Source organism: Equus asinus, chromosome 1 (assembly GCF_041296235.1).
Source record: "Equus asinus isolate D_3611 breed Donkey chromosome 1, EquAss-T2T_v2, whole genome shotgun sequence".
NCBI classification, from domain to species: Eukaryota; Metazoa; Chordata; class Mammalia; order Perissodactyla; family Equidae; genus Equus; species Equus asinus.
In genome coordinates, this window is record NC_091790.1 from 155,861,088 (window position 1) to 155,888,470 (window position 27,383).

At 42.1% G+C, this 27,383-nt stretch overlaps 1 protein-coding gene across 9 annotated transcripts in view; it reads right to left on the reverse strand.

Moving 5' to 3' along the window:
• OSBPL3 (oxysterol binding protein like 3) overlaps positions 1-27,383 on the reverse strand; it is a 175,975-nt gene that overhangs the window by 18,054 nt on the left and 130,538 nt on the right. For all 9 annotated transcript variants that reach the window (XM_070510502.1, XM_070510512.1, XM_070510480.1 and 6 more), the window contains 6 exons: positions 22,254-22,388; positions 21,254-21,347; positions 17,072-17,322; positions 14,252-14,389; positions 3,654-3,717; positions 600-678 (listed from right to left, as the gene is read on the reverse strand). In XM_070510502.1, the coding sequence (XP_070366603.1) occupies positions 600-678; positions 3,654-3,717; positions 14,252-14,389; positions 17,072-17,322; positions 21,254-21,347; positions 22,254-22,388 (761 nt within the window). The remainder of the gene's footprint in view (positions 1-599; positions 679-3,653; positions 3,718-14,251; positions 14,390-17,071; positions 17,323-21,253; positions 21,348-22,253; positions 22,389-27,383) is intronic.

Genomic DNA, 27,383 nt, shown 5'->3' on the forward strand with positions numbered 1-27,383 from the left:
CACATACAGGTAGATCTGTACACATGTATGTATACACATACTTTCATATCATATATAAACCTTAAGATACATACATCTAAATCTTTTATGATGACAAACTATTCAGGGACTACTTACAGAATTAAATAACAATTATGAGGAAAATGGTATTAAAACCAACCACTTACATGGCACATACTATATGCATGGACTCTTTTCAGTGCTTTCCCTACATTATGTGCTTAATCTCCACAACAGTCCCATGCAGTAGGTGGCTGATTACTCCCATTTTGTAGATGGGGCAACTGGTGACCAGAAAGGTTAAGGAAGCTGCCCAAGGACTTGTAATTAGTAAGTGGCAGAGCGAGCACGTGAGTCCCAGTAGCCCAGCTCCAGAGGCCACGTTCAAGAGGAACTTTGGTGTCCAGGAAGCACTTCCACTTGAGGGAAAGAAGATCTGAGATTGTCAAAATGAGGAACATTTGAACCTGCTGTCAAACAGATTAAAAGAAAAAACATACACTCAACACCCACCCTAGAGGGCAGCAGGCATCCTGTTCTTAAAGCTCTATCTCGGCTCTAAATTCTATAAAGGTCCTAACCACAGAAGAAGAACTTACGCTGGCAGAGTCACATGGGTTGTGCCAATGGGAACAATTTCCATGGATTTGCCCCAGAATTTGTTTTTCCATCTCACGTCTGAAAGGAAATACCAATTATTACACATTTGACAGGAGAGCTAGGTAGATCAAAGAGTTCTTAGGCTGGATAAAGGATTAATCTCCATATAGAACAATCTTTTCATAATAAAACACATTATTGGATAGGATAACTTTTCATTTACTGTAAGTACCAATTGAATAACTGGAACAGAATCAGGGAAACCAAAATTATAAGATAAAGTCCCTCCCTTGGAAGAGCTCACAGTGTGAAAGGCAGACAAAAGTGAAAACAACTAAGCCCCACACAGAGAGGCACAGGCTCTTACTGATTGTGTTGTAAAGTGAAATGGAAGCAGAGAAGAAGGAATGACCAACGTGCTTGGAGAAGGCATCAGAAGGGGCCGATTAAACTGGGCTTTGAAGAATAAGCAAGAGTCATAGAAAAAGCAATTGAAAGCAGAAGACGTAGCCTGTTCAAGCAGAGAGGTGCAAGAGAACATGGTGTGGTTCTGTCCTATTGGTCTCCGATTGTCTAGAGAGAAGAGTAGAAAGACAGATTGAGTACAAAAACCAGTGGGCTCTACAAGCCGGGCTAAGAAGTCTAGTGTGTGCACTCGGGGAAAATAAGGTGTTTGTTTAGACAGAGAACTGATATGATTAGATACAGACTTTGCAAAGACAATTGGGAGTAACATGGAGAATGGACCAGGAGCAGGAGAGATGAGAAGCAAGGTGACAAGTTACAAGGCTACTGCAGTTGCTCAAGGAATAAATGAGGATAAAGTGAACCCAGAGGGTAGCAGTGGGCAGGGAGCGGAAGGGAATGATCCCAGAACCATTCAAAAAGTAGAAATAGAATCAGATGACAAATTAGATGCAGACTGTGAAAGATAGGGAGAATTTGTGGATGACTTCAGATTTTTCTAACTTGCATGAAGAGTAGTGCCAACAGGGAATAGAAAAAGAAGGGCAGAGACGGATGATCCCTCTGGTTGCTGTATGGACAACACACAGACCATATGGGAGGAAAGGGGAAAGCAGGGAGGCCAGTACGGGGCCATGGCCATGGTCCAGGAGAGAAGTCGGGATGGGACCAAGAGCCCCTGGCCATACACTGCATTATTTCATTTATATGAAATATCTAGAATTGACAAAACTAAGTTAGTCATTGCTTAAGGATGGAAGAGGTTGACAAAAATTGGAAGTTGCAGTGGGGGAGGGTACTGGCTAAAGGGGTTTCTTTTTGCAGTGATGAAATGTTCTAAAATTGACTGTGGTGATGATTGTACAACTCTGTGAATATACCAAAAACCACTGAATTGTACCTTTTAATTCAATGAATTGCATGGTATATAAATTATATCTCAATAAAGTTGTTACCAAAAGAAAGATAATCAGCTGTTTAAAGAGAAAACAATAACAATGTATTGCAGGGTTTATAACATACATAAGGAAAATGTACATCTACAATAGCGCAAAGATTGGGAGAGGGGAAACAGAAGTATAGTTTTGTAAGTTTCTATACTATACATGAAGTGCCATAATATTACTTGAAGAAAAACTATGATACATTTCAGATATATAATATGAATGCTAAAGTAACAATTAAAAAACGAAACGAAGAGGTACAGCTAATAAGCCAACAAAGGAGACAGAATGAAGTCAAAGAAAGTACTGAGTCGAAAAGAAGCAGAAAAGGAGGAAAATGGGAACAAAGAACAGATGCAACAAACAGAAAACAAATACCAACAGGCCACACTTAAACCCACCTACGTCAACAATCACAATAAATGGAAGTAGTCTAAACAACCTAATTAAAAGGTAGAGAAATGTCAAATTGGATAAAAAAGCAAGATATGGGAGTCATGGGCCTATGGGAATAGGTGGGACTGCCCTGGGAAAGGCTGATGAGAAGAAGTGAAGGGAGCTGAGGAGAAAACTGTGAGTAAAGTAAGGAGCACATAAGAACTACCTTGAGAAGACTCTTCTCATTATATAACACACGACTTAAAAATGTTAATAAAGTGCTTACAGGGTCAATGACCCTTAGCAACTAAGAGCATAGAGATGTTATGAGAATTATTCCTAGAGAGTTCAGTGAAAGTTAGAGAAGTTGTTAATCAAGCTTCAATTCTAAACTTTAGTAGCAAAGATTCAGAAAGGAAACTCTGGTACTTGTAACCTAAACAGATAATTTTGACAGCCTCTAGAGAGAGGAACTGGGTGGCTGTGGACTGGGGTGGGGGAGGGAGATTTTTTACAAACTATTTTCATATCATTTAAATTTTATAGTTGTACTTTTTTAAGGCAATGCAGCAAATCAGGTGATATCACTGTTAACAGAGAAAAATACTCTAAAAACTGACATGTGCTCACTGCTTGAAAACCCAGGATGCTCAAATTTTCCTTCTATAGTAGTACATTCTGACTTTTGAATAAATAAATAGGTTAACAAAATTAATTAATCCATTTAGAAAATATTTGCAGCCTTATTTATTCTTCAGAACAACCCATCCTCTTCCGAATCAAAAATGTAAACTGAATATAGGAACAACAACCCAAAAACAATGACAAAAAGTCAACAATGTAAAATGTGATTTCAGAAATCAAATCTAAATTTTTCAAAAGCAAAAACCCCCTCTGCTGTCTAGACTCTGACAAATAACAGTAAACATTTACTGTTTCTAGAAATATGTGAGGTATTTCACTTGGCTGTGGCATGAGATACAGAAAAGTTACAGGAGTAAATAGTGGTGGCCCAGACAAGGATTAAGGATTTTTTAAAAAAGGGAACAACTAAATTATCCTCTTGAATCCTTAATTATGAAGCAGACGGCTTCAGTTATTGTTCAGAGAGGAGAGGCGAGAACACCAAGTGGTGCAGATCCTCCCACCCGAGGCCCAAGTCCATGGCCCGCTTTGGATCTTAACAAGCATGTACAGCAGTTTCTGAACAAAATAAATCTGCAACATTACCAAAAATGATGAAGGTCAAATACAGCAGCACATTACCTTGCCAGAAAACAAAATTCCTAGACTCAGCGTGACATGCAGAGATAGGTGGATGGTGGCTGACCTGACGGAAACAAAGGCCAAAGAACAAAAAATTAATTAACTTTTCTGTCTCATGAAATCCATTTCTTTCCCTTGCATTGAGATGTGACATAACGCAGTGTCTAACGATGAAAACTTCTTTAGATTCCTCCACGTCTGTCCTCAAGAGGGTGCTCCTGATACAGTCAGCTCTGACTTGCTCAAGTTTGTCAGGGGTGAGAAGACAGAGGGTGAATGGAAGCCTCTAGAAGCCTCGGGGAAATCAGGCCAAGTGGCAAGTGATGAGGATACCGTCTCGTTCTGAAAGACGTGAAAATAAAACAGGGACATGCAAGGGCTGCCTGCTCACAAACCATATAATCTGACACTGGCTACCAAGGTCAAACTCTCTATTAGCCGTTCCGAAAGTACCTGCAAATGTTTGAATCAAGATGGCAAACAGTAAATATTTTTAAATGCTACTGTTTTTTTTTTTTTTAAAGATTTTATTTTTTCTCCCCAAAGCTCCCTGGTACATAGTTGTATATGTTTAGTTGTGAGTCCTTCTAGTTGTGGCATGTGGGATGCCGCCTCAGCAGGACTTGATGAGCAGTGCCATGTCTGCGCCCAGGATTCGAACTGGCAAAACCCTGGGCCGCCACAGTGGAGCGCACGAACTTAATCACTCAGCCATGGGGCTGGCCCCTAAATGCTACTTCTAAGCAACACAAAAATGCTCTTTGGCTCAGCAGATTTAACTCTTTTGAAAGCTCTACCACAAAGTCCAGCTACTTGTCAAATCATCTACAAGATCAATCTAAGATAATTTTTTTAAAGGAAAATGTTTCTATAAAAGAGAATAACAATTCTTCTAAACAATTATTGAAGAATGTTAGTTAACTGCTACGAAAAAAAAAATTTTTAACATTTTTTTTGAGGGGCAAGATTAGCCCTGAGCTAACTACTACCAATCCTCCCCTTTTTGTTGAGGAAGATTGGCCTTGAGCTAACATCCATGCCCACCCTCCTTCACTTTATACGTGGGACGCCTACCACAGCATGGCTTGCCAAGCGGTGCCATGTCCACACCTGGGATCTGAACCAGCAAAACTCAGGCTGCCGAAGCAGAATGTCTGAACTTAACCACTGCGCCACAGGCTGGCCCCTCCCAAAATTTTCTATTCAATTTTTCATCAAGATAAAAATATCTTGAGTAAATATGTAATTACATTCTAGAAAAAAGAATCCCCTGTCACAGAGACGGTAGCACATTTCTCTGCCTTTTGTCACTGGGGTCATTACTTCTGTTTATTCACTAATGAAGATGCCAAAGGGAAAAGGGCTCCTCACTGAGAGTTCCTCATGATCTCAGTAATACTCGGAGCACATGAGCAATATATGTACTGTTACTATAATTCAGTACTAGTGAAACCAGAGTAATGCTGTCAGTGGTGTTTCCAGAAACTTCTCCTACTTAGGTGGTTCTTAGCAAAGTGTCTTACATTTAGAGCATTTATCCCAAAGCCTTCATATCATAAAATATTATAAAACCAGAAAGATTAGGTAACGTTTCACAAACACACTGATAGGGAGGAAACAGAGGTAAAACCCAGCATTTTTGGTTTACGTCAATGGTTTTCAAAGTTCAAAAAAAAAATTGCTTTAAGCAGCTACAGCCTGTTTTCAAACATATCTTTTTGTGTGTGTGTGTGTGAGGAAGACTGTCCCTGAGCTATCGTCTGTGCCAATCTTCCTCTATTTTGTATGTGGGACGCCACCACAGCATGGCTTGATGAGCGGTGAGTAGGTCCGCATCCAGGATCCAAACCTGCGAACCCCAGGGCCACCAAGGCAGAGTATGTGAACCCAACCACTAAACCACAGGGCAAACCTGTCAAACGTATATTATCAAGAAGTCAGAAGACTGAGCCCTGCTTGAGGTGAACAGGTCTGCTGGGGAGACGGGATGACAAATCCACGAACACTCGCCTTGGTCTGGGCCCTCAGCTGCACTGAGGAACATGGTTTGAAAACCCCAACTCTGTGCCACTCCCCTAGGTGAAAACTGCAGAGACAGGATAACCCAGAGTCAGGCCACAAACACATTTAACTGACAGGATGTCAGCTCTTCCACCTTGGCCCAGAGAAAAGTAGAGACAAATATCTAAATAGTGTGGGTATTTTTCAGGTGTCAATGCACACAAATCCCAGATGCAACATGAGGTGGGAGATGCAAATTTCCTGTCCCTTGGATGGTCTTAGTTCCCATAGGCCTCTTAAGAATAAGAGGCCCCTCCCTGTGCCTACAGGATTTTTTTTTAAAGATTTTATTTTTTATTTTTTTCCTTTTTCTCCCCAAAGCCCCCCAGTACATAGTTGTATATTCTTCGTTGTGGGTCCTTCTAGTTGTGGCATGTGGGACGCTGCCTCAGTGTGGTTTGATGAGCAGTGCCATGTCTGTGCCGAGGATTCGAACCAACAAGACACTGGGCCGCCTGCAGCGGAGCGTGCGAACTTAACCACTCGGCCACGGGGCCAGCCCCACCTACATGATTTTTAAGGGCAATTTCCACCTTAAGCACTGACTTAGAAACCTCACTCTTAAAATGCAACTCTCTGCTTTCCTTGTCTTCTTTTTCAATCCAACCTCTTGAAGATATTTTCTATCACAAAATGATGCATCCCCGTCTCCCCTTTTCCCCCTACCGCCTCTCAATGAAAACAGTGGCATTAACTGTTAAACTTTGGGATCATATAAAACTAAACCGGGGCAAGCCAATACCATCCCCCACCTCTCCACTCCTCCCCAACCCTCCTCACAGTGGAGTGGGAGAGGAGCTATGGCATGTACTCCCTTCCCCATAACATATTTTATGCATATTTTAAAGTTGATTATTATAAAGTAGATTGTATTCATTCCTACAGCAGCAATATAGTAAAAAATGTAGGGATCACAGCCTTGATCAAGAATTTGGCATTTTATAGGTGTGGCCCAATGTAAACATCAAAGCAAAATACAGTATATAAAGACTACAACCTCTTTTGTAGACATTTTAAATCCCAGAAAACTGGGATCAATACATTGTCTACATGAATTACAAAAGAGGCCCTAATGGGGCCGGCCAGGTGGCACGGCAGTTAAGTGCGCACATTCCGCTTTGGCGGCCCGGGTTCCCCGGTTCGGATCCCGGGTGCAGACATGGCACTGCTTGGCAAGCCATGCTGTGGTAGGCGTCCCACGTATAAAAAAAAGTGGAGGAAGATGGGCACAGATGTTAGCTCCGGGCCAGTCTTCCTCAGCAAAAAGAGGAGGATTCACAGCAGATGTTAGCTCAGGGCTAATCTTCCTCCAAAACAAAAAGAGGTCCTATCATATCATAAAGTATACAGACATCCCATAAAAATGCAACTTTCACCTTCTAAAACTGTGTCATTTTACTGAATCAGTGCTCAGCACAGTGCCTTTAGATGGGCTCAAAGGATGGTTTCTGATGAATAAATCTCAACATTCAAATACCAGTGATTTTGCTTATTTCTTTCTGGCTTAAGAAGGCCTTTGAGAGTGACTTATTTGGTGCACATTGCCTTTAAGAAGTTTACAAAGCTTTCCAGGGGAAGTAAATTCATGCCTTATTTTTCTCTGAAACATTTCCTCACAACAGGTGTTTATCCATGAAGCATTTCTGGAGCATCTGCCATGTGCTGCGCCAGTGTCAGAGAACGAGGGAGAGCTCTGGGAGCCCCACAGAGCTAGGTCCTAACTGCAATATCATCCACTGGCTGCATGACCTGGAGCAAGACGTTAAGCCCTCCGGGCCTTGGCTACCTCATCTATAAAATGGGGCTAATACCACTGACTTCGCAAACTAAAAACAGACGACACGTGTCTAGTGCCAGGATCATGTGCTGGTGTGGAGCAGGCAGGGGCTAAATTGTAGCCATTTTTCATGAGTAGTATTTCCACTTAGTTCTCATGGTAACCGTGTGTCTTCATTCCCCTTATTTTATAAATTAGGAAACAAATTAAAGAAGCTGTCCAGGGCTACACGGTTAATTAGCGCCAAGGGCAGCGCTCTAACACGAGGTTCTCTCATGTCAAATCCCAAGCCCTTTTCTGCAGGTGCCAGCTGCCCCTCGACAGCTGCTCAGAGCTGGGCTCTGGTCCCTCCCCAGAGCCTTGGCACCATTAAGGTCCCATCTCATACTCAGAATCTTTTGAGTCTGACCTTCCCAACCGCTCTGAGTCTCACTTATTTCTCTGTAAAATGAGCCTGAGGATCCTTCTGGCTTCAAAATGCTATGATTCTAACCTCTGTTCTCAATGTCATCTTCACACCCCAGCATCAAAGGTAGCAGCGAATGCCAGTCAATTGGAAAAGACTATACTAAGGCTTCGATTAATCTGAATGCCATGGAAAGGGGTAATTCACAGTTAATAATTTAATCTCTGTTGAGCACGATCTCTCTAAAATCTACTGGAGTAGAGAATAATGAGCGCAATCTAACCTGCCTTTGTTAGTGTGGGATTTGGTTTCTATCCTCGTTACTTCTTAATGCAGGCACAGAAAGCCATTTGATTGTGCGTCTGAGTCTGAACTGACCCAGCCCCTGAGTAGACACTGGCAGCCTACTGGATAAATCCGATTTAGACTATTTTCTCAGCACCCATCTCCATCACTTCCCCTCCACCCTAGCCAAATAAGAGCAATGATCCTCCTAGTTCCTGACTCGCGTCCAACTGCGTAGAGTAGCTTGTGGAAAAGTGGACAAGTTCCAGGTGAAAAATCACCCAGGGAGGGACCAAGTGGCCATTCTTCCCATGGCATTCATCAAACATCTACTGATTACTAAACTCTAATGTGATGGGCACTGTCCTTGTCAATGAGGATAAATGAGAAAAAAAGAAACCAAAGTCGTCATCCTCAGGGACTTCACATTTTATAAAAGCGTGGAAGTAGGTACAACAGACAATAAACAAATAAGTTACATAATCTGTCAGCAGTAACTTGTTAAGGAGACTACAGCAACCCTGAGGATGGGGACAGTGAGTGGCAGGGCTGCCCCAGACAGGGTGGCGGGAGCAGAAATGAGGAAGTCCACCACGCAAATATCTAGGAGAAGTGCATCCCAGGCGGAGGATGCAGACACTGCCCAGGGCTGGCAAATTCTTGGTGTGTTTCAGGAGCAGCAAAAAGGCCAGAGGGGCTGAAGCTGAATGAGTGAGAGCCGGAGGAGGCAGCATGTCCGGTGGCGGCATCTTGGAGGGCTTTGTGGGTCATGGTCAGGACTTGGCATTTTATTCCAAGTGACTTGAGGAGTTGCGGGCGAGTTTAGAGCAGATGTTGCTCCTGCTTAAAGCAATCGCTCTGACTGCTGGGTGAGGAACTGGCTGTGGAAACTAGAGACCAGTGAATGAGTCTGTGACCCCAGTCATTGATTATGGAGGCATGGGCTTGGTGGCAGCGCCAGTCAGGGAGATAGTGAAAATGGCTAGCTTTGGAAGAAAGGCTTCTGAAGAAAGATCCCAGGATTTGCTGACGGATAGGACATGGACTATGAGAGCAAGAGCTATTCAGGATGACGCAAGGATACTACCCTGATATTGGGGAGAATGCAGCTGCCAATTATTTTTTCTTCTCCTATGTTCAGAGTTAATCACTTATTTGATAAACATGGCTTCTTGCAGAGAAACAGAAACAAAACCACAATAAGTGTTGACCTAGAAATGGAGCAGCTCTGGTCATTCGCCTTATATTGATTTGTTGCTAGTTTTATTTGAGCAGCTTGAATTTCCCCTCTGATAACGTCTCTCAATAAGAGGCCACTTTATGCAGCAGTAAATAACTCTGCCTACTTATAGATAAAAGAACTATTCAGAGTGGTGACTAGTCTGCAATCAGGGAAGTGATAGGTATGGTATTTATAAGCCTGTGCAAGAATGTGTGTTCAGAATTCTCCAGATAAGTAGCAGAAAAGGAGGAAGGGCTGGGCCCACGGACCAAAGGGAAAAAGACTTCATCTGAATCTCTTACATTTTGGTAACCTGCAATAACTCCGTTCAGCTGTTCTGTCACAAACTCTCAGGAGCATGTGGCTGGGGGGGGGTAAATGGTTAAAATGGTCTGAACAGCGATTTGACCATGGAAGTTCCAGTTAATTAAGAAAAGCTACTTTTAGATAAGAGCTTAACTGCAGGTCCTTTAGACACCAAGCCGTTCCTAAAGGTACAAAAAGAGCAGAGCTCACTGAAATGAGTTTCTGACGCCCCCAGTCCCTGATGAAGCTCCCGACCAGCGTGTCAGCTCTGTGCCAGGCAGCAGGAGAGCCAAGCGAGGAACAACCTGCCAGCAGGATACTCAGGCCCTGAGAGAGAAAGGAAGCCCTTTCTTTCTGAACTCCCCCGTCTCGGGACTCATTTAGAAAGCCAAGGCTGAATCATATTTCTTGGCAGAATAGAAACTCCTCCCCTGAGAGCGTGGAACAGCCAGAGGTGAGCACATCTCACAGGAATGTTTACGATCCACTCCTGAATGCTCCTCATTCACAAAGGCCACTCCCCAGCCCACAACGGGAGCTTGGAACAAAGTCTCAAGTGAGTTCAGAGGATAAAAGGTTTAAGTGACAATGACAGGCAAAATCCCGTAAACTGAACAGTATACAAAAGGCTATCTTCACATCGGCAGCCCACGCTGCTCTGAGCACAGTAACTAAACCTATACGAGTGACCCCAAAAACGGTGAGGGAGAGAGGACCCCGGAATGGAAACAGGGTGTCAGGTGAGGGGCCCTAACTAATGTTTTAGGCCTCAGTTTCCTTCGCCTCGCCTGCCACACAGGGGGTATTTTAAAGATCAAATAAGATCCCGTACAAATTAGAAAAGCATAAAGCACTCTGCAAACCTAATACTTTATTGTTATATGGAAAATATGAACAGCAAATGCTCCCTGTGGTTTCTGCCTGCAGGAGTCCTTCTGATACTGTGTTTCGAGTCTCTCAGATGAGAAACAATACAGAGGGGCAAGCTGCAATGTAGCTGAGCTCTGTGAAGCGCCATTCCTTCAGCTGCCCTGGCCGCTGACCACCTGAAACCTCCACACACCCACCCAAACCTGGACACACCAAACCCAGGGCCTTGGAAAAAAGGAACAGACATCCCTTTTCAAATCACTCGACTCTCCTGTCTGGAAAACTCAGCAGAAAGGCCATTACCCTTGTTTCTTTCCAGATCCTTCACTTGGAGATTTGATTTCCATCAACGTTCCCATTACAATAAAATTCCACCCAAAAGGTTAATGTGGGGTCCTGCCCAGTTTGTTAGACTCGTCATTCAGTAACCTCTGCTCACTGTAGAGAGGTATGAGAAAGCAAAGAAGCCGCAAACCTGGGAGCTGAAGCATGTTACCCACACGTGATGGACGAGGGCAGAGTTGTGCTGTCTCCATAAAGGTAGACTGTCTCCTGGGCCAGAGGCAGAAAAAGCCACACTGGCAGGTACTAGGATGAAATGGACTAAACGCTCCTGCGCTCCCTTTAGACATGTGCCATTAGAAGGCCTTCATGCACAACGGCTCAGCTGGTCAGCATCAACAACAAGGGTGGGGGAGGGAGTGGGAGAGGCTGAACTGTTGTCTCCTGTGATTCAGGAGGAGGAAGGCCCTGGCCAAAACCCTTTCCACTCCTGGGGCAGTGGGCAGCCTAGCACCTCAAATCGAACAGCCCCCTCTCCATCTCATTGTACACTCACCTGATGATCACAGTTTGGCTTTCCAAGTAATCTATCTATGGGGAAAGCAGGCCTAGTCATACTGACCAAAGCTTTCTGATCGCCGTGGCAAGTCTATTTTTCATAGTAGATGCATATAGTAGCATTCAAGTTTATACGTCAGTCTCTTGTAAGCTTAGCTAGTGTGAATCTATCCCTGATAGACTCATCCATTCTTGGGTGTATTAAAAGAACCAACTATCTGAGGCCATAAGGCTAAATTCCAGATAGACGAGGTGGCACTGATGGTATTCCCATGGTAAAGCCAGCTGTGATGACTCCTGGCTGTCTGATGGCTGGCTTCCGTCAGAGGCTCACCAGTAACATTATGCCCCCTTCAAACCACTTGAATTAGTAGAGTAGATGTGGTGTATCTTATTTCAACACTCCTCTTACTGTTCTTAACACTCTCTATTAAACAGCATTTTAAAAGTTGCCTCTATATGTAAGAGCAGTAACCGTGTTCTGAGTGGTTACCATCCTCAGGGCAAGTACTGTATCTATCAGTGTCTTATTTCACTTAAGCCTTCCTGCAGCCTATGAGCTAAGCGTCATCATTCCTATTTCACAGATTAGGAAACAACCAAGGCTCAGACAGGTTAAGTAGCTTATACAAGGCCACACGTAGAGGACGCAGTGGGTTAGGATTTGACAGCAGGTCTGCATTCCGCCCAGCGAAGCCCGTGCTACGAACAATGACGGGATCTGTTTCTTGCTTATTTCTCTGGGATCCGTGTCATGGAACTGAAGCCTAAGTTATGTAATGCTCTTTCCGGCTTTGTGCACCGGCGCCCAGGAGCTCTGCCTTCTCCCTCCAGCCCACCAGGGCAGACACACAAGCAGATCCTGACTCGGCCCTGCCCCGTCAGGGGCTCACGGGATTGAAGCTTGGCTTCACACAAGCTCACGTTGCTACTCTTTTCTTATGCCTATTCATCCTGTCCTGAGTGTCCGCTGTAGTTCGGGGCTATTTTTGGCCTTTATTTTTTCACATGAGTGCATATAATACCATGGTAACCAAATTATATTTTCATTTATTCTCATTCCTTTCTAGGTTTAGTAGTTAAATAACCCGGTTGAATTGGAGTCAGATCATCTTATCCCTTTAACTACTGATTTAACCCCCTACCACCCCAATATCGGTGTTTCATTTCTCGTTTCAGCTTCTAACGGGAAAGCTGCTGAAAATGTGCTCTGGGATTACCGTAGATTCCCTCTCCTTGGAGTCTCAGAAAACACTGCTTGCCATTTATAGGACAAGTACCATCCTCACAAGTCTCTTAGCCGCACCACCCTTCTCTTCCTACCCCCCTATTGCAAACCCATTGATAAAAAGGGCAGCAAGATGACAGGAAGAAAAATAATACTTTGGGGCCGGCCCTGTGGCCGAGTGGTTAAGTTCATGCGCTCCACCTTGGAGGCCCAGGGTTTCGCTAGTTTGGATCCCAGGCACAGACATGGCACCACTTGTCAGGCCACGCTGAGGCGGTGTCCCACATGGCACAACCAGAGGCACTCACAACTAGAATATACAACTATGTCCTGGGGGGCTTTGGGGAGAAGAAGAAGAAGAAAAAAAGAAGGAAATTGGCAACAGTTAGCTCAGGTGCCAATCTTTAAAAAAAAAAAAGAAAACTAATATTTTAGCAACCCACTCCTTTCTCTTCAGTTTTCTAAGAATTGGGAGGAAAGAAATGTATCGAAGCAATCATGTTTAATGTTCCTAGGCTGACATTCAGGGATAGACAGGGGGTGGACACGTTCAGCTGCTGCCTTAACCAGGCGGGAGAGGATTGTTTTTTATTTTCAGTATCAATGCACTGTATTTTAGCTAAACGATTCCTTAGTGAGAGATATTTTGGATGTCCCCAACATTCCACTCTTGCTAATGATGCTGTCGCATACCAATAATGACAGTGAACACTCACATAACACTTTACGTATCAGATGCTGCTCTAGTGCTTTGTGGAGAGGAACTCATGTAACGGTCACAAAGCCATCTGGGGGCTGTGCTATCATCACCTTCTCCACTTCAAAGAGGAACTTGAAGCACAGAGAGGTTAAGTAACTTGTCCTGGGTTACAAACCCAGCGAGAGCTAGAGCCGAGATCTGAACCGAGGCTGTCTGGCTCCAGAGACACTGCTCTTTGTTCCTGAATATCATTCCCCGCTAATTCTTAGGTGGGAACAGTCTCACGGAACCTCAGGGAACTCAGGCTGCGTGAGTATCAAGTACGTCCATCCATCAGATGAGGACAGGCATTCTGGTCTGCCCCCAGCCTCCACCCCAGTGCAGCCTCCCAGCACCTGGAACAATGCCAGGCACATGGTATATGCTTGAGAAATACTGATGGATTGAATAAATACATGGATGAATGATTGCTCTTAAACCAAAATCAAGAATAATACATTTATGGTGCTACCTATTCTGATGGGGGCATTCATGCTCTCGAATGACGATGTCAAGGAGTAAGGATGCACATTTGAAGCCTCCAGATCAAAGGCTGGGGAATGTTTCACACTGTGAAATTCTTCTCACTATGACTTTAAACAGAAAGGACATGGCCGATGCCTATGGTCCAGCGTGGGCTCAGACTGCTGGTGCCTTTATGCTCACGGTGGTGGCTAGGTTTCAGTGGAAGGGAAATCGATCCCTCTCTTTGGTATAAAAGCTCTGTAATTATCATAGTTGCTCCGAAGCCAGTGAAAGGTGGAAAATAAATATTTCAAAAGCACATGTAATAGGAGGCACGAGCAACTCCTCCAGTGGAAGTAGACAAAGGGTGTATGTAACAAACAAAAGCATGCATATCACCTGCTCTGAAAAATACTGGAAGCCCTTGTCCTCGCGAATACACTCATAGGTTTCTCCAAGAACAGGGTTGAAGGGCTTGCTCCCCGCTCGGAAGTAGCTGGATGCGTACGCCGACACGGCAAAGGCGGCCACGTACACCTAGGAGAGGGAGGAAAGAACCGTGTGATTTCTCTGCCATTGAGAAATTTATTTTTACAAAGGAAGACAGGAGTGAAATAAAGCTGTTTCTCTCTTTATGGTTTATTTTGGAGAATCAAAGATTTCTCTCTGGTTTAAAGTTGCAGGTTTAAATAATGTTCATTTGGGCCCAGAGACCAAGGAACTAAACATTTTCAAACTGTCCATTTGTTCTGATACCTAAAAGCTGGGAGCGGCTTTCGTGACATGCTATTTACCAAGTGAAGTCCACTGATTCTGCGCTATTGGGCTGAGTCCAGGCCCTCTCGACCTGCCAATATCCCAGAATCCTGATGTCACACTAAGGCTTTTGGGGAGGAAGCGCAAGAAGGGCATAAAAAAACCCAACTGCCCTCAGAATTCAGGAATAAGCATGCCAAGTTTAACCATGCCTAATTTTATACTGTAGAAACCTAAAAACTCATTTTGACAAAAGAAAACCTGTGAAAGGCATTTCCTGAGCCTGGGCAACAAGCCATAGGAGACAGCAGAGTGCCTTTTAAAAAAATGCTGCTTTTCTGGGAGGAAAAACGAAAAATCAAAAAGGCAAACTCTCAGAGAACATGAAACGACAAGATCCTTTCACAGGCCTCGCTGGGAGGAGCTTGGCATTTTTATCGGCTCCCCTTTCAAGGCACCAAAGAGACAGATGATTCTTTCTGTCTTTTCAGGGGGGGCGGGCAGCAAAAAATTAAACCTAAGTAGAGACAGCAACTTTCCTTTCTAATATGGAGTAACAATCTCGACTTCATGAAGATTTCTTATATTGGGAAAAAAGCCAAGTGCCTTTTGTAAATGTTCACTAGTTATATAACTTTTCTTACCCTTTTGCAAATAGGACCCACCTTAATATCTCACACTATGGAACACTCCAGAGCAGCTGGAGAGCTTATAACAACCAATTCAGCGTGTACAACTCAGTCTTTGTTCTTGAAACCTGGGTATCTGTTCCTTTCTCTGCTTCCTTAAATGTTTGTAACCTATTAAACATGAAGGTCACACTGTCTGTATGGAATGCTGAATTGACCCAGAATTACCTTCAGTATTTAAAATACAATGAAATTGATCAAAGAACCTGGTATCATTCATAACGCTGGTTTGAGAAAGGAGGGAGAGAGCAGGCACAATGAAGCATTCTCCTTTTGAGCGAGCAACAGGAGAGAGAAGCTGACCCACAGAGCAGTAAACACATCCCAGGGGAGACCGTTCCTGATCAGCGCCTTCCCATACTTTCCCTTCCTAATGTCTGTGCTGGAACGAGAGGCCCTTCCTCAAACCTCCTCTCAAGGTCAACTCTATCAGTCAATCAGCTGACCTCCCAAGGGTCCCTAAATTGCCAGAAGAATGAAATACCTTTCAGAATATTTTCATCTTCAAAACCAATCCTTTTCTTTAAAGAAAAGACTGTCCACAAATGCTAACTTTCAACACTTGCCTTAGAAGCGATTTGCCTCCCTTTTCAGCAGAAGTTCTCTGGGGAACGGTAACAAAGAAGGGAAAAAAACAAAACGAACCCAAAACACCCAGCTTGTTTTTCTCTCCTACTCTTATTATCATTAGTATCAAGAGTCTCTTTGATGGCAGATCCCTGGAGACTCTGAGGAATGACTATGGGATGTCTCTTTCAGCCAGTAGTTAGATTTCCCCTTAATCTTCCGATCACTAAAGTAATGAAGTTTTAATGAGGGTTAAACTGCAGAATGCTTAGAATTTAGACAACAATGGTATCCTCCATCAGGGAGAGGGAGGCTTACGGCCAGGTCTGGGCAGCAGAGGGATGCACCCATACCAATTTAGCTAATCAGCAAGTGCCCAGGACAGACACGCTGCATTTGGGGCAAGACACTGAGGTCTCAGCCTCCCACGAGATGACCCTCCTGTCAAGCAGGTAACACACGAGGAACCAAAAAGAGGAAGAGACATTCAGTTTTGAAGAACAAAGTCAGCCACAGTCATAGAAAGGTTGATCTGGCCACATCTTATGACTGGGGTTCCTCTGTCCCCATCCCCACAGGACGGGGGAAGGACGCGAAACACCCGGAAGCCCCTTCAAAAACCTGTGATTGGAAGTGACACTGAGTAGAGAACAGAAGGTGAATTTTTCTAGGATGAGCTTTTTTTTTTTTTTTTAACTTACTCTATAAAAGAAGGAAAGGGAAAAAGAAACAAGAAGAATCTTCCTCATGTGAAAACCTCTTCTGTGAATGTTACTTTCCGAAAATCTAGGAGCTGAAGGGACGATTCCAAAAATAAACAAAGACATTCTCAAGGGAAATTTACCCTGGAGGAGAAAAACAGCTCGAGAGATTAAATTCTGTGTACCCAGGATAATAAAAATAAACACCCAGACAGCCCTCAACGTGTTTTCCAGGCATGCATATCATAACAATCACATGGAAGGTTCTAGAGAAAGAAGAAGAGCAAAACCGCAGCGCAGAACTACCCCCAGGCACCAGCTGTCACAGAGAAGCACCCCCCCCAAATGGCAAACCCTGACGTGGTGACTGAAAACAGCCAGGCAGAGGGGAGCCAGATGTCACTGAGAAATGAACCCATCTAAAGAACAACCCAAACGAAAACAAGCGGTCTAGCTCTGCCGTCTCAGCTCAGCCGGATAACGTGGTTGGTAGGTGGCTGCCTCACCATCCTCTCCAGGGCGCTGGGCACCCGCGCGGCCTGGTCCAGCAGCTCGCTGTACTCCAGCTCCTCGCACAGCCTCTGCAGCGTGTTCAACGGCTCGTTGAGTTCCACCGGCATGGCCACCTTAGACAGGTCCTTCCCTATGTTATTTCTCAGGATGTTCCACAAGCTGATGTTGCTGCTGTTGTGACCTGGTGCTGGCAAACAAGTTCTTCTTTTGGACTTTGCTTCCCCGCCGCTTTCGAGAACAGGCCCTAAAAGGGAAATAAGCTTGGTTGTCCCTCTAGGGCTTTTTTCATTTTATTTTATTATTTAAAAAAAAAATCCAAAAATAAAACCTCACCTAGCAAGTACTCAATTTTCCCAGTAATCTGTTATCCAGAATATGACGGAAAGTCAGAAAATAAAAAGAATTCTGCACAGTTAACCTAAGTACCAAAAATTATATGCATTAAAACTCACAGACTTTACTCACAGGGAAGTCTTTAAGCTCCCACTCAAAAGCCAGTTCCTTGTAGTTTATATACACTTACCATAAACTTAAACTGGGTTTCTACGCGCATAGCAGGTTACCGTTTATACTTTCAAACTCTTTTTAAAAATCACTGCAAATTCTGATAAAAACAATTGTGTCTATTATAGGAAAACTATAAATGAAATAAAAGTCATTCTTTATCCCACTACCCAGAAATAGCAATAGCCATTTACACTTTGGATTATTTCCATTCAGCGTTTTCTCCATCCATATAGCTCATAATGTATATCTAGTTTTATGTTCTGCTTACTCAGCTAACATTAGTATTTTTCTGTGCTATTCAAAATTCTTCTAAAACATCATTTTTAACGACTCAAAAATCCCATGCTATGGATATGCCATAATTTACTGAATCTTTCATCTACTGTTGGACTTTTAGATTTGTTTCAATGTTTTGCTACGATCCAAAAAGAAAAGCAGAGAATATTCATATTCTTAGATATTTAATTATATATCTGATTTTTTTTAGGATATACAGAAGTGGAATTAATATGTCACAGACTGAATATTTTTAGACTTTTGATTCATATGATCAGTTGGCTCCTCAAAAAGGCTGTATCGATTTCACATTTATCAGCCGCATATGTAAGGGTCCATCTCCTGAGAACTTTCCAGGCTTGTCATCATTCATTTTTAACTTTTGGCAAATTGTTAAACGAATGATGCTATCTACATGTTTTAACCTCCATTTAAAAAATTCCTAGTATAGTTTGGAATGCTTCATGAATATTTCCTTTTTTCTGAATTGTCTGCTTTCCTATTTATATATTAAGACCATAATCTTTTGTTTTTATATTTGTTTTACAATTTAATCCCCATTTGACATTTACCTTTAAATTTGGTCCATGCGTTTTTTTGATGAATGAAACATGTACATTTTAGGTGTTTACATCTATCAATCTTTTCCTTTGTGACAACTTCCATTGCTTCATGCTCTGAAATTCTTTCCTATCCAAACTGAGCCTATTTTCAAATGAAATCTTTTGCATTGAGAACATACAACAGTGCAAAACCAAGATTTTGAGACCAACATATGAGAAAGCAGTATTTTATCTGTTTATATTTATTTAGTAAAAATAAATATTTAGCATTTATTCATTATAAAGCCAATCACTCTGAATAAATAAAGAGCCTTCTCTGATGAACAGAAAAGTAGGAAACAGGTCATATTTTGCAGTTTCATGTCAATCTGAGCAACCAATGAAGTGCTGAATTTGTTTTAATTGCTCAACATGGGCAAAAATCTGATTTACACAAGTAAATAGCTGCAAATGATAATAGTTTTTAAAAACAGTTTTCTGTGTAATCTCAAAACATTTTCTTTGATTACACTAACCTAAATTTTGAAAGAATACTATATGACTACTACTACTAATGGCTAATAAATTTACTCCGTGGCAGCAAGTCTTCTCAGCGTTTTACATATATTATCTCACTTATTCTTCGTAACAATCTCTTGAGGTAAACAGTATTATTCTCCCCATTTTACAGATGAAGAAATTGAGACACAGAGCAGTTAAGTAACTTGCCCTAGGACACATAACCAGGGAGTGGCAGAGCTGGGGTTAACTAAGGAAACCTGGTCCCTGAATCTATATTCCTAACTACTTATCTCCCCTCAGCACCCAGCACGGTGACAGATCCTAATATGTGCCTACTGATTTTGGGGGGAAGAAATTAATAGGGAGCATTTACCTTCCTAAATACCTAGCATTTACTATGTCAGAGAAATCCTAGTGTAATAATTTATCAAGACCTTGATCTAATCCTTTTCCCTTTTGTAGGCAAACCTGTCTCATAAGAGGCCAAGGTTTCTTCCACATCCAGACTTTTCAGTAGAGTACCAATGTTTAGAAATCTAATCTTCCTCAGAGACAATTAAACTGGAGGACACCTATTTTTTTTTTTTTAAAAGATTTTATTTTTTTCCTTTTTCTCCCCAAAGCCCCCCAGTACATAGTTGTATATTCTTCATTGTGGGTTCTTCTAGTTGTGGCATGTGGGACGCTGCCTCAGCGTGGTTTGATGAGCAGTGCCATGTCCGCGCCCAGGATTCGAACCAACGAAACACTGGGCCTCTTGCAGCGGAGCGCGCGAACTTAACCACTCGGCCACAGGGCCAGCCCCTGGAGGACACCTATTTTTGCTGCCAAATACCGCAGAAGAAGAGCTGGGTTTGGCCCAGTGTCTATTCGTGCTAAGGCAATACTGGTCAGCACTCTAGCAAAATGGCTGTGGAATAAGATACAGAGAACCAGGCTTAACTTCTTATATATGCTTTCCAGGCTGGTGTCAACTCAGTATAGCTGTAGTCTTAGGTTCTGGGGCAAGTCCTCTGTTCTCAACTTTGACCTCTGAACCCTCCATCCCTGTGCTCCCCTTAGCCCCCTCCCTAAGGCCTCAAAGAGAAGGAAGACTTAGCATTTGTTGGTCTTCCTCATCCACAGTGGGAGTCCCATTTTAGTGTGTGTGCTGTTTGCCAAGGGAATAAGTGATGTTCTTCATTCCTCTTTCAATTCCTGTTTCTCGAAAAACAAGTAGCTCCTGTATTATTGGTCTTCTCCTTTGAACCAACTGTTCTCAGACTTTTCCACCAAAGGATTCCTCTCTCCAGAAACATTTCAAGCAAGATAGAGCATAATAAGCATCTGACTTCTAGCAATTGTGATGCTCAAAGGATGTGCTTCCAGGGGATGGTACAATTATCTTTCTCTTTTTGTGGTCCCCCAAAAAGCAGGTTCTTTGGCATTCAGATACCAACTCATCATCATTATACTCACACATACTTACTGAGTCGGGAAGCACTGAAATATCAAAAAGGACCTGATATGGTCCCTCTCCTTTGTGTAAGATATGAAAATAGGTGGTGCTCTGGGCATCCAGTGAGCGACACAGATAAACCTAGAGACTGTGGGGCACACTGAGTACCAAGACTGGGAGTATGTGACACTACAGGACGCAGGCAGAGAACTGTCTAATGGGCAGATTCTTCTTAGGGGCATCTTCCTAAACAGGCTTCAGTCTGCTCACTGAGCTCCTAAATCATGCCTGTTTGGGGACCAGACACTCCAGGTACCCACGGTTCAACCTTACATTTCCTGGGCACTATTTTCACTCTTGGGACCCATCAGTAACAAAGGGACATCTTAGGATGCCTTGAGGCCTCTCTTCTAGGGGGCAGCAGTTTATTACTTTCAAATGTGTTATCTTGAAGAGTCTGAAGTTAAATTACCACTTAGACTAGACCATCTATTACATAAGTCCTATAGAATTCCTAAATTATTAAAAACACTAGATACCTGGAGGCAAAAAGCTATATTCTAATATGTTTGCAGACAGAATATTTTATCATATAAGGGGTATCTGTTGCATTAATTTTTTTTTTTTTTTTGATATTTACATGATATTGGCATATTTTTACTTTATAAAATAGAAGTTTGCATGAGCAAATTTATTTGAATGAATATATTTTTCACATGAGTGCTATCTCATCAAGGAGCACTCATGTTCTCCTCGAGGGTGGGGACCCCATCTTAATTTTCTGATGTAATCCTTGCTGCAGATCGCTGTCTGCAGCAGGTACTCTATATATGCTTATTAGTCTTCTGTGAGGGTCCAAACTCTCAGAGATCAAGTAATTTAAATCTTACCCAAAGTCTGTCTCTCATTATCTAAATCATTACTGAGATTGTCTAAGGAAAGGTTGTCACTTATGTCACTGACGTACGAATCATCTTCAGAAATCTGTGGGAAAGGAGAAATAATATACATTACAGTGAGAATTATCAAGCCAGATTTTCATAAAACCTTTACTCCAAATGATCAATCATGTTGAATCCCACATTACAAACCTATAGAAATAATTTTAGATGCTGTTTTCAAAGAGGCCCATACATTAGTCTGCCTAGGAGGTGTTCAAAGCAAACACCTATTATTAAAATTCTTATACTTTCCTGATTTGTTCTCACAAGGAAAAGGCAAGTAAACTCAAGATTTTAATTACTATAAGAATTCTTATTGATTCAGGCTGCATTTTTAGAATTTGTTAGTGTTTGGGTAGAATGAGTTATGACTTGTCTTTGAACTATTTGTGAAGAAAAGAATCTTCTATGGAAATTAATAAACAAGATTAGTACTTCTATACAGAAGGGGTAAAATTATCAATACACACTTACAGCAATGCCAACTACGGTATTTGCCTATTCAGGAAAGTATGACTTTTATGCATCAATTTAAATAACATCATTATATAAGTAAATAATTATAATTATTACATATTATATACTAATATAGGTCAAATTCAATGGTTAAAAAATAAATAAGATGCTAATTTCTGGCCCAGGAGTGGAAATATCACATTATCAAATAGCTAGAAGTCCAATTTTTAACCTGTAATTAAAGAGAGGTGTAACAAATCAAGTAACAGAAACCAGGATGTGCCCAGCATCTGCTACTTTCACAATCTTTTTTTTCTAAGTTCTTGTATCCTTTTGAGCCTTTTAGGGTATGAGTTATAAGAGGACCCTCAGAATGCAATTGTAGAAAGGGGCCATCAAGTTTGGTGTTTCTAAATAAGTATTTACTGAACGGGTTAATCAATGAAGCAACAAAAGAGATTTTGAGGCATTTAACAGAGAACAGTGCTCAAACCTCATTTTCTGAAGAGCTTGGAGATAAGAGAACTTCCTGTGCGTCAAAAAATTCCGAAAGGGAGTCAGTGATGGAGAGTCTGCTTTCATTGGAAAGCTGATGGACCAGAGCTCGGTTGTCATCTCTGGAGTTTTCCTATTTGAAACACAAAAGCAAAAATGCATATATTTGGAAACAGTCGCAAGAGAAACAACATAAACAACTGATTTCATGGTATGATACACGAGGTCACAGGCCCAGGCAGATAAGCAGCTCAAAGCAGAGGTCAGCTCCAAAGCTGAGGAGAAGCAAGCCTCACACAAAACAAAATGAAAAACGGAGGTCCCCCCAGAATGGGCGCCTCACTTAGAGGCATCATCACTGCTCAGGCACATGTACCAAATCTTAAAGCAAAACAATTGTCCAGAGCAGTCTTTGTGCCATTTAAGAGGGGAAAAATTCTGACTCTCTCTGAATCATATCCTCTTATTCTCTACCACTGCAGGATGTTTCTTTTCATCCTAAAATTTCCTCTAAATTGTACCGAACGCATGTCCTTGCATGGCTGGTTCAGAGCAACATAGCTTTCTTCTGCCTCCATGCTCTTGCAGAGGCCAGCATGCTGCTTTTGAGCCATCCCTTGACAAATAAACTGTGTGTTTTGGTCCAGGAGTGCCCCTGGTGGCAGGTCATTCATTATTCATGGATGAATGAGATAAATTATCTTTGTCCGTCTCTTTCCAACCACAATGACTCTGCGAGGGAAGGAAATCCCCAACCCCCTTTATAAACCTCTCCACAAACAATAGAACAGAATACCATGATTTTCTCATCTTGCATGGCCCTCCATTCCCACTTTATTGGGTCTAGACTTTCCCTCGGGGAAAGACCTAAATACTTTAGGAATATGTTTTCTATTTAATTTGCAAGTGAAAATTCAATTCAACTCAGCAATTGAGCAACTGCTTTGTGCTGGCCATGGAGGGATATGAGGAAGAAGACAAGGTGTCTAGCCTGAATGAATGGTGCAGGCCATACACCCAACACACACCAGACCAAGACTGTGGAACGGAAAAAGTGCTCTCGAAGTGGAGAAGAAGGTGAGATGGATTCTATTAGGGGGCTTTGGTTTGGGGAAGGCTTCAGAGAGGAGGTGACGCCTGACTAGATGTCAAGAAATGAGAACAGATTCAGGACAAGATGATTCGATTCCTCCAAATCAGAGAAGAGTACTTCCCTGAACTTGCCGACAGCTCACATTTCTCACTGAAAGGCTGAGATATGAGCTGTTTCTATATCACTTTGTATCTGATAAATGAGTCCTGGAATAACCTGGGGAAGAAAAGTCAAAGTAGATTATGTCTTTCCCAGAAAGAGTGCAGGACGCACCCCTCAGTCTCGTAAACAAATTACACCCAAGATGGGGATGCTACAATGGGAGGGCCACAGCAGATTTTCATAATTAGTAAAGGGCAAGTGGTCCCTTTATGAAATGTTTACTTCAGGAACACATTTAAATGTGTACCCCTTTCTCTTGGATTCTTCCTAAATAAGACAGCTAGCCAAGGTATTCGTTTAAAGATACTACCTATTTTCACATCCATAGAGCCTTCTGAAAAGCAGGCTTCTTCTCCACCCTAACCAAGAGATCGCTTTGGGCTCCATCAGTAAGTATCACAGCTGCCACCTTCCAAGGAAGGGTCTCGCTCCTCCAAAGAGGAGACACCTAGTGAATAACTGAGCTCCTTTATTGCTCCCTGAAACAATGGAATTGTCCTGTGTCTTTGGTGTGCCACTGCCACTTGAGACTCTAATGACTTACTGACCTGTCCCACTCATTAATTTATTACCAGTCACTCCTGCCCTCTCTCTATCTCCCTCCTCCTAGACTGATGGGTCAGAAGGATTTCTTGGCTGATCAACACTGAAAATAACAGCTAGACCTTTCCAGTGAACACTCCTCCAGCAACTTCCTATTAATACCTACTGAAAACCCAACAGCACCATAGCGGCCCCAAGCCCCCAGCACAGTGTCTTACACAAGGCAGGGCCTCCCCTATCATCAAGTCAATAGTTTCCCCACAAGTGGGTAAGGGCTGAGTGGTTGTTTCTCTATTTTTCACATTGAAAAAAGATAAACAGAGAAAAGGGAAGGAAGGGAACACTCATAATTCCATCACACTAAAACAACTACTATAAGCATTTTGATGAATTTCTCTCCCATCCTATTTATACATACAGCTTTGCTGTGTTTGAAATAATTATAATCATAATATATGTGTGTATACATAGCTATATATTTATAAACTTCCCCCAAATAATATGGTACCATAATCGTTTTTTCAAAATTAACATTTGTTCTGAGGATAAAAGTAATATATGTTCAAAACAGAAATTACAGAAAAATGTAAATAAAATAAAACACGCATCACAAAGTCACATCCCCCAGATGTGGCCCTTATTAACCTGTTGGTGTATTGCTTCTATTAAAGCATTTGTGTATATATATATTTTTAAGTTTGAAAAACTGAGATCACACTATACATAGTCTTTGTATGGTCTGCTACATTTGTTTAACACTATACTGTGAACTTTTTCCCAGGCTGTTAAGTTTTTTGAGACAATGAACTTCAGTTGCTATTTTATTATACATGTGTGTCATAGGGTAACCATTTCATTTATTGGAAACTAAGGGTGCTTCCAAATTTGTAAAGATGGCGAGCATGTTTGCAAACACGTCTTTGCTTGTTGCACATTAGTTCTTAGAATCAGTTCTCAGAAGCAGAGTGTTGGAAACGTTTAAGGCAAAATATATATCACCTAACTACATCTACAAGTAAGAGAACCTCTGTTTCTTAAGGGCACCAAATACTATCATTTAGAAAAATTTTGTGCTAATCTCATTGTTTGAATTCATATTTCTTTGTTAAGAATTAGGATGAACATTTTTTCCTTTTTAAAAAACTAGCTGTAGAGATGTTAACATTGGCGAGGCTAGGTCAGGGTGCATGGGACCTCCCTCAGCATTTCTCTGCACTTTCCTGTGAACTTATAAGATTGCAAAATAAAAAGTTAAAAAAAACTGTTTTTGGGGTTTTTTTGGTGAATTGTTTTTTTTTTCCATTTATTTTTTGAGGTCTTAAGTCGCTTGCTATTAATTATTAAGATATTACCACCTATTTAGTATTATCTGAATCTGACATTTTCACTGAAAACATTTTTCCTAGTCTATTATTTGCCTCTCTATTTTTTCACAAACATCTTTTTTCCCCCTGAAAAACAAAGTCAAATTTAGTCAATATTTGTTTTGTAATTTTTCCTATTGCTTCCAAATTTAGGAAGTGTTCCCTACTCCAGCCATTTGATAAATATTTAAATCAATATTTTCCAGTTTGAATTTTTATATTTAACTCTAATTCCCTGGCAATTCATCTTAGTGTGTAATGGTAAAATTTAAACTGTGTTCCAAACTGCTTTTGAGTTATGCCAACCTAACTCACTGAAAAATCCATCTCGTTCCCATTGCTTTTTGAGCCTCTTCTATCACATGTTTCTTTCTTATATACAGTAATGGTGTTTATGCCTGAGATAGGTATTCTGTCCCATTCTTACACCATCACCACCGTATTTTCACCATGAGCTTCACTCTGTGTTTTATTTTCTGGCTTGGGATGTCTTTCCTCACTATACAGCTGGGTGATGCTATTGAGAAAACAAGTGCTTTGGACTCTTTAGATTTGGACTTAAATCCCAGCTCTCTCTCTCTCTTACTAGCTGTGTGCCCTGGAGGAAGTTACTTAACCCCTCTGGGCTTTAGTTTCCTTGTCTCTAAAATAAACTAGCATCACTTATCTCATAGAGCTGTGGTCAGGATTTTGTGAGATAATGCATTCAAATGCATATGGATTAGCAAACAGGCAATTAAAAGAATTAAGTTCCCTTCTTCTTTTAGACTTCTCTTTAAAGTTCTCGCCTATTTAGTCTCTTCAACGAACTTTAGATTTAGTAGGATGTTATCCCAAAGTCACCTAGCCTTTCACTTGGAATATAAATAATAGAAAAAAAGAACTAACAAGCTGATAATTAAATGTCCGCATTCAGAAATGTAAAGGAGGAGGACCTGAGAGGATGTGGGAGCCACTTCTGCTAGAAGAGCGGGGACTGTAGAACCCAAGCAGCCAGGTCCGGCTCCAAAGATGGCCAATGTGCGCAGCTCAAATGTACCAGAAGGAAAGCAAGGAAGAGAGGCCCGAAGACAGAGCCGCCGGGCTGCCCACTGTGGGGACCGACATTCCTGATGTTTGAGGCGCCCGTGAGCTACCTAAAAAAAATAAACTGAAGTCCAGGTTTGAGGCTCTGGGGCGGCCATTCCCACTCACTCTTGTTTCCTGACGGCAACAACGGCTCTTCCCTGCGCAGGAAAGTCAGCCTGAGTCACTCAGTGAGAAGCAGGCGGAAACACAGAAAACAGAAAGTCCCTGAAGAGGAACCAGGTCAACCGCACAACTGTAGCCTCAAGTCAAGACTCCAGAAAGCTGTTCTGGCAGGTGTGAGGGTGAGAGATGCAACTGCTCCCCCTCAGGGACCATTTACAGCAGGTAAGCCTTCAGCTACACTACCTGTAAGAGCAATTCAAAAACATGCGTTTTAAAGACTGGTTTTGCTTTCCTTTCAAAAACACAAACAGCCCCAAGTATATACACTGAGCATAAATTCATAAAACCATAAATGAAGGGTCAACTTGCCATTTACCTATTTAACAACTTGCTAAGGCATCAACGTAATTATGTGATAATGCTCTTTAAAAGGTAAGCACTGCTTGGAAACAGACATGAAACCCCGTGAAATGCCTTGGCGTTTGGCAGCAAACATCCCTCAGTGATGGTCGGTCATGGTGACAGGGCCCTGCTTTAGCCAATATGCAGATTCAAAAGAGAGCTCATCCGGTGAGCATATGTCTTTGCCCAGGCCTAAAATGAAGGCCACCACAGGTAATGTTTGGACGCTCAATCCTGCAGGAGACTCAGGTTAGGTTTGGGCTAAAATGACTGAAAAGATCTCTTGGGGGTAGTGCGTGTGTAGAGGAATTTCAGTCAAGTGACACGTGTGTAGAAGAAATAAGAAGCCTGCGGCCTCTGCAGAGCGGGTAAC